Genomic DNA, 12424 nt, shown 5'->3' on the forward strand with positions numbered 1-12424 from the left:
CTGCGTTGAAAGGTATCTCAGATGAGGCAAAACCAGTTCTTATCTCTGGCCTGTATACAGGAACTCCGGCTGAACTACATCAAGTGGTAGGGCTACAGTCAGTTAAAAAGGAGTTGTCCTTGTCTCTAATGTTATGTGCTGCAAGCTGCATTTTTCCTGGTATCTGTTGGGTCTTTTTCTTCCTTGTTCATTTTCCCTTTGGGAATTTACTGGCACACAGTAAAATCCATCCTCTGCAAAGTACAGAAGCTCATGCCTAATGCTGTGGTTTTGGCCAGCTGAAGCCCACAGGCAGTCCTCATGTGCAGCAGTGATCCATGCATCCCTGCAGGACTTGCAGCACCAGGAACTGCCAAAGGACAGGACACCTCCAACCATCCTCCCCCAGAAGCTAACTGGGGACTTTGGCAGGGCTGCCCAAACCCCTTCAGGCCAGAAGGATCCCTTTCCCTAACTCCCTGTGATTTCAAATTCACATTATTGCCACTGGAGGGCATCACGTGAAGCCCTTTCAGAAGACCACACTGGTCTCACACAGGTTTCTGAGGCTGAAAACAGTTTTCAAACCGGTTACCGTAATCCAAGGCATGTCCAGTGTCCCTCCTCACCCAGTGCTGGAGCCGGGAACAAAGGGCCTGTGAGCAATTAAACAGGTGACACATGTCAAAGGCACAAATACAAGAGACAATGCAACAGCCCTGGAATATATTTAATGTAGATTTAAAACAAACACATCCAACCTTTTACTACAGAAACACATGAATTTTAACTTGGTCTCTCTCGCTGCCATTAAAACATTGTAGGTAGATCAAGTAGGTCCTGACTTTTATCTCACAGGCAGGCCTTGTTCTCCCACCATTTAATTTAGGAGGATAGTATCAGTGGAGCCAATATAGTGCCACTGACTCCACTTTCTTAGTCCTCCAGATGAATCTCCAGAAGAAACTCCTGAAAAGTCTCAGAACAGACTGAACCCTCCTAAAGTAGACAGCAGAGGCTCACCACTCAGCCAGGAAGGCAATTCCCTGTTCTAGTCTTCAAACTCGGTTGAATCTTTTTACTGCCCACCTGCTTCCCAACATTAACCAGCATCACTCATTAGCAGCACACAGCAAAGCAACCAGGGACTGCGCAAAGGTGAGACTCTGCTTCCCCTTCAGACCCTACTGCAGTCCTGGGCCAGTCCAAAACACAACACCGCCTTTTTATTGAATTTTCTCTCCATTGCGTTTATGGTGGTGTGCTCGGTTGCCAATATATACTGGGACTCAGCTGTCCCAGCCCACCTAACTTAAACCTTTTCTAAACAGGCTTATTTTTCAAGCTTTAGTTGCTCTGATGGAAGCGATACTGAGACATAAACTGCTTCACAAAATGGCTGTAAGGGGCTGCGCCCTCTGCCAAAAGGGTGCTCATCCCACAGCTGGAGCTAAATAAAACCCAGACGCAAAGCTGGGCTTAAACACTCCCGAAAGGCTGCAGCAGTGGGTCCCGGGCTACCTCACTAAACCACCACCACGAGCAGCCCCTCCCGGCGGCAGCGGGCCCGGCGGGCAGCGCTTACCTGGGCCCCGGGCGGGAGCGCCTCCGCACGGGCCCCGCGCCGCCGTGGCCCGGGGCTCCCGGCGGGACGCGCATCACGGCGGCAGCCCCCGCAAGGGACACGGGGCTCGCAGCCCGGGCCTCGGCGCCGCCGCGGGGGAGCCGCTCCGGCCGCACGGCGACGGGGCCTTTCCGTGTGCGAGCGAGCGCGTGAGGCCGTGCCCGAGCTCCGCCACTCTTCCGCTGCCGGCCGGCCGCCCCCGCGGGAGGAGCAGGGCCGGTGCCGCGCCGCCATGAGCTCCTCACCTCCCCTCGTGGCACCGCCATTTCCCGGGGCGGGCGCGGCTCGGCCAGTCCTGACAGAGGGCGGGGAGAGGGCGGGCGCTGCCTACCTGCCTTACTTCCTTCCTTCCTCTCCTTCTTCCCTTCCCTGCCTGTGCAGGGACAGCGCCTCAGACGGCCAGAGAGAGCTCGAGGTTCCCCCCTGGAGTGGGCGCTGTATTCCCGCAGCCCTGGCCTCACTAAGGCAGCCTTTTCCCAACACATTACGGACCAAGCCGAGCTCACCACGCTCGGCACCCACTTGAGCCCTACCTGCCTTCGGCTGGGCCATGGAGCGGCTTCCCCAGTGATGCCTCCATCCACACAGAGCTGAATTGTTGCCTGCAGCAGCCACCATCCTGCAGCGCCTGCTGTGGTTGTCCACCTCCATTCCTTCCCATAGTATGTGCTTGATCCTGCAGACTGAAGCACGAGCACAACACCCGCTGCTAGCACAGCCCTGGCAAGGCTGAGGGAGAGCCGCCAGCTCTCGGCGGCTCCTGGGTCTCCACCAGCAGGATTGGGGCCGACAGAGCTGCTCTTTCTCACCCCTGAGGTGGGTGTTCCACAGCTCCCAAATCACCTGCACGGCGCCCTCATCCAGGCTGGGCTGGGCCGAAAGTAGCGTGTTAACTCCCTTGCCTTGGAGGTATTTTGTAGCCACTTGAACACTCAAGTTTTCTGTCAATCTCTAAACAAAATCCCTTTACTTCTCTCATATTGGAAAGTAAATCATCAGGTGATGCCTGGGGCCACCCCAGCACCTCCTGCCTTGTGCCTCTGTGCTGGGGTGAAAGCTGCAGCCAGGCTGCTGTAATACAATGATGTATTGTGCCTGTGCAGTGAGAGTCAGATATATTTCATGGTCTGTGTAATAAAATGCTTGTTGAAGTAAACATTTTGCCTCCCATATGTGGAAGCATGTAGTTTACAGTGAGGATTTATTAAGCCAAAAATTTCTGAGCATGCCCGAAGAGATGGCTTATACTGACATACAGGAAAGGATATTAAGAAGCAATCCGACTTCCTCACAGTCTGCCCAACAGAAAAAAATGCCTTTGTTTCTGGTGGAGAATTTAAAATTCAGCCTCATCATTGTTACAACCTGTTCTCTTGCTTTGTGTTTCTCTGTGCGCTAACCTTATAGTTCATATCTGGCTCTTAAAAGAGTTCAACAAAAAGGTCAAAGGAGAGACAAAAATATAAACACCTATATAAACAGCTGTTTAAATTTGAAACTGATGGTGATTTGGTTTTGTTTCTTTGGTGGTTTTTTTGTTTTTTTTTTTTTTTTTTTGGGGGGGTTTTTTTTTGGTTTTTTTTTTTTTTTTTTGTTGGTGGTGTTTTTTTGTGGTTTTGTTTTTGTTTTGCTGCAAATGGAAAAGGAGCCATTGGCTTTTGGGCCGTGCTGTCTCAGTCCCTGTGTGGAGTTTTGCACATTGCAAATATCTCACGACTGGGTGAGCACAGTGGCACAGCAGTGAGAGCAGGCCTGTGTGGGACTCTGGCTCTCTCTGCTTGCAGCATGAGAAGAAAATCTAAGCTCAGATCAGAAGAGGTGCATCTGATCAGAAGAGGTGAAGTAGGTCTGAACTTTGCTCAGTCACAGCACTGTGGCATTTCAGGTACACACTATTATAATGTGACCATATATTTGCAACCAGACTTAGGACAGATTTCCTTCAGAAAAGACAAAATAATCTAAGTGGATCCATGGGTAAGAAGTAACACTCATGAGGCAGATTATGAACAGAGCTAAGCCAATGGAAGTAAATATAACTTCACCAAATTCAATGCATTGGGAAGGACTTTTAAGTCCCAAAGTGGGGCTACTGGTAAGCAGATGGAAGAAATAAAACCCCAAATCCAAAGTCCCTTTTTTCAGACCACCTTGTACAAACACGATTGACTCTTGTTACAACAAAAGCAACACAAATATCACTTTGCTAATACCTACTGAGCTAGACTTAAACATGTCACTGATATTTACTTAACAAACATTGTTACATGTGTACTATGCTGTGGTTCAAAGAACACTTATTTATTTAGAACAGCTTATTTTAAAACAAGGCTTTGGGTTGTTTGGGGTTTTTTTGTTGTTGTTGTTGGGGTTTCTGTGTGGTTTTTGATGGACGATAGGTTGGTGTTTTGGCTTTTTTTTTTGTTCCTGGCATGATAGAGCAGCTAAAACTTTGTGCTTTCTGACCTTGCCTTGTCAGAGATCTGTCATAACCGAGTCTGCCAGCGTGCATTTTGAGGGGCTGGGAGAGGCTGCTCACTTTTAGGGCTTGGCTGTCAGGTGAGGAGTGCTTCACTCTGCTCTCACAATGTCCTGACGCCTGTCTGTACAGCAGCAATTGCAGTCTCTCCCTCATTAACCCCAAGAGCCGTGCCTGGTGTTACCCGCGTTCCCAGCGCAGTCCCCGAGGGCTGGCTGGGCGTCTCGCCTGCTCCTGAGCGCTCACGTTCGCTGTGTCCTTGCAGTCTGCCTTACTTACGGTAAGCAGAGTGTGAAACAGCCAGCACTGCCCAGCCTGGGGACACTGCTGGGACTGTGCCCGCCGATGGCATTCGGCTCTCCTGCGAGTCTCACCAAGCCTGGCACACAGCGGGGTGGGAGGACGAAGCTCCGGCTTCTCAGGAGCTCTGAGCGGTATCTCTGAAAAACACCAGAGACAAACCCTTATGAAAGCATCTGCTGTCTACCTTTCTCTTGCCATTTTTTGGCAGGATCCTCACCAGAGCCCTCAGCAGCAGCAGCCAGGCAGCACCGGGACTAGGCCAGGGTTTGCCATGGCATGGATGCCCACAAGCCCCTGTGCTTCCCTGCAGCTCATTTCACCCACCTGTGAAAGGGCTCGGCTTGTAAAGCTTAGGGATCTGTAAAGGAGAAATTTCACCTTCTGTGTTGAATAATATTACAAGCAAAGTAACTTTTGAGGTTTGGGGATTTTTTTTTAAGGCAAAAAGGGACAGCTGTTTCTGGAGGTAAAAAGCAGTATTTCTCACACATTTTACACTGCAAATACCAAGAAAATCTTATCAAATGTATTCCATTTTATCTTTAGGCTGAAGACAAAGCCATACCTCCTCCCCCGAGCTGGGGAGCTGCAGGATCACCAGGTTGACGTCATTCTCCTTGGTGATAAAACATGCTGCATGCTGAACTTGGCACTCAGCATGCTCAGGTTGAGCTAAGAGCTAATGTAATGAGCTCTGGGGAAGGATTTACATCAAATACCACTCTGGAATATTAAATCCAGACAAGACCAATTTCTCACTTGAATAATTACACTCTGGCTGAATTCCTCCTTTTGTTTCAAAGAGGAATCACCTTTCTCACTTCCTTTTGAAAATTGTATGCCTTGGTGCACTATTTCACTACCTATGTAATAAAAGGATGACGTGATTTCTCTTGAGTACCATGGGCTGAACTGAGTTTCAGCTCTAGCAATGACTCTTGCCACTCGACGGGGGGAGCAAGCAAACCAAGAAAAGGCAGATTCAAATTTCAACAAGTGTCCCCAGCTGCTTGTGCTTGCTAACATAAGTCAAAGACAGAGGTGCCTGGAACACACCTGACTTCACTTTGCATGTGGGAGTACAGCACCAAAGACCTTGCACACATATTCCCACTGCCCCAGCAGCACTGCAGTGCTCACAAGCTATTTCAGTTAACTGTGTTTGTATTCTTCTGCCTGTGGATACCAAGGTAAGGCTTTCAGCCATTATAAGATATTTCTCCAGGCTCATTTTGAGTCAGAAAGAAAAATATTTCCTTGTGGTAAAAGCTGTAGTAAGCAAGCAGCAAGAGTCAGTTTGAAAGGCAGGGTTTAGTCCCAGCATTACAGCTGTGTGTTTGAGGGAGATGTTCAGCCAGTGGAAGTTAAAGCAAAGACTCCTAGCAAATGAGCTAAGAAGAAAAATGGAAGAAGAGAAGCTGGAAGAGAGGGGGAAAAGTGGAACATGAGAAGACCAGAAGACTGTTTCCTGGCCTAACACTCACTGTTAAACCACAGGCAGGGCTCAAAGATCCAGGACTTCAAAGATGTTTAGAAGCCTCAAAGCTACTTTGCTTAGTGGCTCTGGGTTCCCTGGCCTTTCCTAACTCAGTTGCCTTGCTTGCATAAGAGGTAAGTGAAATTGCTTCACAGGGTTTGCAGAGCTGTGTCCACTGAGGTTTGCATGGGTAATGTTGGAGGAGAGTCTTAAAGATGTTAAACAAGTGGAAAAAAGGAAAACATGAGACACTTTGCCCAGTAACATTCAAAGCAGGCACCAAGAGAAAGCATTCAGTGGAGTTGAGCCACAGCCCTTTGCTCACAGAGCCAAAACTTCAGCAAAAACCATTTGAAACACCTGGACATCCCCTTTGTTCTGAACCAGGAGCACAGGGCTACACAGGGACACGGCAGCAATTTGGAAGCTTGTTTTCTGCATCCAAACATCATGTCAGGACAAACTGCACTCCATCCTGCTATCATTTAACAGCACCCCTGGGACCCCTGTACCTTGGAGGATGATGTCACACGTGAGCAGAGAGATTATTTGTTTTGAAGCTTGTGAATAGCTCTGAGACTTCATTTCAAAGCACTCCTTGCAGAGTCATGACTCAAACCCTTCTGGTCTCACTGAAGGGCACAACTGTACTGTCTGCCTGTGCTGTTTCTCAGCACCCAGCAAGTGATTATTAGATATCTATTATCCTTTCTTCTCTTTTATGCAGGAATACCTTTGCCATTGCTCAATTCCTTCATGTTCAAGACACATTTTTTAAATGTTTTATCAATGATTCCTCTACTGAGACAAGCAGAAACACCCAGACAAAAAGGCTCTGCAACAAAAAACAAGGCATTAATTCAATTTCAGGTGATTTTTAATTTATATATTAAATTATTTATATAGCCATTGGGTAAACTGCAGTATGAAAACCATCTTCAGACTTGTGATAAGGTAGCTGTGCATACCACCTGTCTGGTTTCTCCTTTTGTCAGAATAAGTAATTATTACTCCAAATTTTGTGCAAGGAAAAAAGACATTCATCTAGGACAATTTGCTGACAATCCAACATTTTTTTACCAGATCATAATAATTCAGATTCACTTGGAAGCATCTACAGTGATACCCAGGTTTAGAAGCAGGATTACCTGAGAGAAAATGTGCAGCATGGAAAATAGAGCCATTCATTCTGTCATTTAATGCTGAATTGTTGAACCTTATTAAGTTTTAAAACACAAAGCTTTTTACTAAAGCCCTGGAGGTGTATAAAGGTCCTCTCCTTCATCATTTCTACATTGGAATTTACTTTTGTATTAGCATTAAAGCACGAACAAATGAAAAGTGCAGACACTGCATAAGACTACCAGCCTAACTGAAATTTGGAACACTTCAGTCACACTCAGTTTATTCCAGTGTTCTCCCTTCCATGTGAAGGACCATCAGTAAAGCCATTTCTGTCCCCAGGAAGTTCCATCACTGAGTGACAGTTCAAAAAGCTGGAAAGGGTTCAGAGCACAGGGCATGTGATGTTGCTGTGTAATCTTGGAGAATAAAGGAAGGGGATCTGGAATGGCTGAAGCATTTGCAATGGGAGCCAAAGACAGCTGCATCCTGGAGCAAGGAAGCTCCACAGCATGGCCCTTCACTCTGCATGGGCAGCAGCCTGGAATCACCCCCATGGAATGGGCACAGCCCCACAGTGCACAGAAGGCTTCAGAGGTGTGCCTTGGAGAGAAGCTCAGTGGGAAGAAAGTAAAGATCAGGCATCATGGTTCCAGATTTTAATTATAATCTGTCCTTGGCAAATCTAGATGGACAGGAGAGTGAACAAAGCTGCAGTGGCCTGAAAATCAGTGTTTTATGTTAAGTGAAATTATTGTACACCAATATGGACATAAATCTGGCTTACAGAGAGGGTTAATTAGCACAGTTCTACAGTCCAAGTAATGGAAATAAAGATGCAGTGTGAATTTCAAGGAATTAATCATATTGATCACATCTTTTCAGTGATGATGCATCAGGCATTTTTATAGCAGATGAAATTAACTGCTTTTTACCATATATTAAGATAACCCAGAATATTAACTATGCTTATGAAGAATTATTTTTTCTGGGCAGTTCTATTTAATATCTTTATTGAGGATCTGGATGAGGGGATCAAGTGCACCCTCAGTCAGTTTGCAAACGACACCAAGTTGGATGGGAGCGCTGCTCTGCGGCAGGGTAGGAAGGCTCTGCAGAGGGACCCGGACAGGCCGGACCCATGGAATGGTGCCGGTGGTATGAGGGTCAACCCTTGGGTCACACCAACCCCACACAGCTCTGCAGGCCGGGGCAGAGGGGCTGGACAGTGCCCAGCAGGAAAGGACCGGGTGCTGGAGCAGCGGCTGGACGTGAGCCAGCGTGTGCCAGGAGTGCCGCTGGCACCGGGCCTGGGGCAGCAGGGCCGGGGCAGCGCCATCCCCCCGCACTCAGCACCGCTGAGGCCGCACCTCGAGTGCTGTGTCCGCTTCTGCGCTTCTCAGGCCAGGATGGTCACTGAGGTGCTGGAGCGTGCCAGAGAAGGCAAAAAGGTCAGTCAGAGCTGGGGAAGGGTCTGCAACACAAGTCTTGTGAAAAGCAGCTGAGGGAGCTGAGGGTGTTTAGCCTGAAGAAAAGGAGGCTCAGGGGAGACCTTATCACTGCCTAGAATTACCTGAAAGGACACTGTAGCCAGGTGGGGATCAGTCTCTCCTCCCAAGAAACAAGTGATAGGACAAAAGGAAATGGCCTCAAGTTGCACCAGGGGAAGTTTAGATATTAGGAAATTTTTTTTATTTCAAAGACTGTCAAGCACTGGAACAGGCTGCACAGGGCAGTGGTGGAGTCACCATGCCTAAAGGGATTAAAAACGTGTAAAAGATGTGTAGACGTGGGACTTGGGAACATGGTTTAGTGGTGGATTTGGCAGTGCTGGAGGAACAGCTGACTCCATAATCTTAAAGGTCTTTTCCAGCAATAATTATTCCATTATTTTTACCTGCAGATAAGTCTCTGGGCCCACATGCTCATGCCCACACTTCCTCTCTCATCCTCATTGCAGCAGATAAGCAGAGGAGACAGTGATGGTGTGATGCAGTTTTCCTCTAATGGAGACACAGGAGCCTGCAAGGAACAGGAGATGAATACCAGGTAGTAAATTACAGCTGGTTACAACAGCTGCAACATAGGGAAATGCAATGTGATATTGCCAGAAAAAGTGTCAGCCAACTCTCCCTCCCTTGCAAGTTCCCTGTGAAAACAGGATACTTGCTTTATTGAGCCTTCAATGAAAATATATTTGCTCCTTCAGCTTTGATTGTAGAACCTCTGGAAGACTGACCAGAGAAGCTTCTGTCCTACTACTGTCCGTGAGACACTGGCACAGTCTGGGCACCCCTCACAGGATCTGAGCCCCCTGGCTTAGGCAACATGCACACAACAATGAACTAAATGGAATTATGAAAAGGGAATTCCCTGCCCCAACAGCATGTAACTAAATTCTGAGTAGGTAAAGAGACCACACAAGCAGGGTAAGGGCAAAAAGGCATGACACTAACAGGAACAAATGGTGATAGCCCATCGGTCTCACTGGCTTGGAGAGGAAGGAGCAACACAGAAGCAGGTAACACCTGGAGAGGTCACCTCTTCCTTTCTTACCTTAAGGCTGCTACTGCAGTCCCTGAATGGCTCCATCATCCACCTCTCCCCAGCGTCTGCTTCTTCAGAAATGGTTCAAAATGTCTCTGAACTCAATTTTCTCTGCAGTAACAACAGTCAGCAGCCCTTTCAGTGCCTTTGGATGCCTTTCTGTTGACTGGGAAGGCTGACAGGATGCTCCTTGAGTCCTCCAGCGGAACACAGCGTGAAGAGACTTGTCCAAGGGTACACAAGGGTCTGATGGGCTTGCCAAGGGCAGGCCACAAACACAGGGGCTTGCCAGCTACACCTTTCATATGCCATTCAACCCCCTCAACTTTTCCCTTCCCCAGACAAAAAGTATCTTAGTTATTTTTAAAAGAATTTCATGTGTTTGTTAGTCTGCAAGCTACAAAGTGCATATACATTTCAAATGAAATGGGTAGAACTTGACACTTCTTAAAATATACATTTTATTATTTTCTGGTAGTTGCTATGAAGGTTTCATTTAAATTGTGAAGGTACACAGCCTTTACAAACTTCTTGAGTTGAAGGTTTGTGTTGGTGGTTTTATGTTCTTTTTCTTTTACCGCAGAGGAAAATACATTGACTATAAAATGTTGAAATTCATTAGATGCTTAGTATCACCTCTTCATATACACTGTGGAATGCTTTGTAGAAATACTATATAAAATAAGGCAGACTTTAACAGGGAGTTCAGTCATAAAATGTCATGGGAGAAAACAAAGAGTTCCAACACACTATTATTTTTGTAGCCAAGAGAAGATCAGATGGTCCTCACTGGTTTGTGGGAGAACTACTGCAGTTCTGGTGCTCAGACAGTATACAGTTCTTGTTTATTCTACTACTCTCAAGTGAGACCTTTTTAATAAAACTTATTTTAATTAACATAAATCAGACAATATTTAAACATACACATCTATCCTTACAGTGCAATAAAAATGTATCATTGTATAGTATTTTGTATTTGCATTATGAAAATAAAAGGTCTGTACATCAATTAAATGTATATTAATGAGTATGAATCATGTAAATTTATAATGCATCTAAAGTTGGCTTTGGCTTTTAAGTATTTATAAATTCATAGAAAATATTGAACATCTAACAAAATAAATAAAACATAACATTTTAATCATAGATGCTAACGATCAACCTCAAAAATTCTTGTGTTATTTTTTACATTTGCTACTAAATTTCTTAAGGAGAACTCACTTTCAGTAGTGCTCAGAAGTGAATGATTGCACCTTCTGTGATGTGAAAAAATACAGTACATCTATTTTTCATAGATCAAAAAATTCTTTCATAGACAGTTGCATTTTAAATGTCTGATTGTTCTACATAACTGTCTGAAGTGCTTATAAAAAGCATGTAGCTTTCTCATAAAAGCTGTGAGTCTCTATCAATAGATAAACTTCTAGTGAATGTCCTTTTTATGAGGATTCTCTTCAAGGTCTTCCAGCTTCACGTGCTGGTATGAAGATATCACAGAAGTATGTTTGTAATAAACCCTCTTCAGTACAAGTACTGCAGCAATCCAGTGTAATTCCACTTGGTGGGCTTATTTCATCTGAGTCCACACATGGTACTTTGTGGAAGTCAACTGCTGACCTCGTGTTCTCTTGAATGTGAAAGTTCCCCAAGTGCATGGGCTAGCTTTACTGTAATACTGAAGAGACCAAAACAAATCTGAATTCACACAGATAAAAGTGAGCTTGAATAAATATGCATCTGGCTAATGAATGACACACCATGGTCTAACTGCTATTCTGGTGGTGGTCGAAGGACTCGCAGGTTCCTTCCATCCAGTCCTTTCCAGTATTTAATGTTATTATTCAGATGCTCCATCAGATTTGGCAGGTCGGCAAATGCTAGGGAAGAAAGGGCAGAAAGTATTGAGTTTGCAGAACTGAAACAGTCACAGGTTCTGTCTGCTTAAGTATCACTTGAAATGTTGGGGCAACTGGGTTAAGTAGAAAAGCTTAAATCTGTCATACTGATGCTTGAAATAGTTTTGGCTGTAAAGCTCTCAGCACTCGTGTAGCAGTTGGGCCACTGAGACTGTTCTGTAAATCTACTTAATACTGGTATTGTGAGTCCCAGCAAAGGAACACAGTTTTCCAGGAGGGGCATAGATAATTATGGTTGTAATTATCCTGCCCCATCAAACCTCAGTCACATGTCATCATCTGGCATTCAGGAGAGTCACATTTCTGACCACTTTTACCACGGACGCAGCACTTGGAAGGAAACAGCTTCTCCCCCAAGCAGTTTCCAGACAGTAGAAATTTGCCTTGAAGAATAACCAATATTAACATGGTCAAAATGACTGTGCTCAAAGAGCTATCAAAGAGAATGTGTTCTGTTCTCTGTTTACAGAGAAGCAAGTTTAAGAAGTTCAAGATTGCCTGAATCTAGTATATTACAGACAAGCCATGAGAATTGCTTGTAGCCATACTTATAAGAAATAATGAAGTTATTAATCTTACTTGAACTGCAGGAATCTTCCCTTTTCTCTCCCTTTATTTAGGAGCCATAAAAAAATATTTTTTTTTATCACAGCAGCTTCAAATGTTCACAAATTGTTCACATCAGGAAACAGAAGAGTTTTGCTTACCATCCCAGGCATCAAACATATCAATAATGAAGTAATCAATGAATGATAATTGGGATTTGGGGATGCTGCAAGTATTTCTGTCGAAAACTGGCATCACAACAGGTAAACCTTGCCTCCTTTCTTCATCAGTCTGCAAAAAAATTAGTGATTATTCACCTAAGACACATTCTGTTAATGGGCGTCTTTTAGCAGCAGATTGTTTGGCACTGACTAGAGAATGCATCTGCTAAATCAAAGGAAGAACCTGAATAAATCTGAAGCAGCAGCATC

General features: G+C 45.4%; 1 protein-coding gene and 1 non-coding gene across 8 annotated transcripts in view; both read right to left on the minus strand.

The window, feature by feature from the left end:
- The window catches only part of PDE8A (phosphodiesterase 8A), a 156419-nt gene that overhangs the window by 1493 nt on the left and 142502 nt on the right, over nucleotides 1-12424 (minus strand). For all 7 annotated transcript variants that reach the window (XM_041468753.1, XM_041468755.1, XM_041468754.1 and 4 more), the window contains 6 exons: nucleotides 12155-12284; nucleotides 9541-11408; nucleotides 8882-9006; nucleotides 4362-4522; nucleotides 2137-2286; nucleotides 575-635 (listed from right to left, as the gene is read on the minus strand). In XM_041468753.1, coding sequence (XP_041324687.1) covers nucleotides 11302-11408; nucleotides 12155-12284 — 237 coding nt within the window. In that variant the 3' untranslated portion in view covers nucleotides 575-635; nucleotides 2137-2286; nucleotides 4362-4522; nucleotides 8882-9006; nucleotides 9541-11301. The remainder of the gene's footprint in view (nucleotides 1-574; nucleotides 636-2136; nucleotides 2287-4361; nucleotides 4523-8881; nucleotides 9007-9540; nucleotides 11409-12154; nucleotides 12285-12424) is intronic.
- On the minus strand, nucleotides 796-927 carry LOC121354621. Its single transcript, XR_005955307.1, has one exon.

Source organism: Pyrgilauda ruficollis, unplaced genomic scaffold (genome assembly GCF_017590135.1).
Source record: "Pyrgilauda ruficollis isolate IOZ18807 unplaced genomic scaffold, ASM1759013v1 scaffold23, whole genome shotgun sequence".
Taxonomy (NCBI): Eukaryota; Metazoa; Chordata; class Aves; order Passeriformes; family Passeridae; genus Pyrgilauda; species Pyrgilauda ruficollis.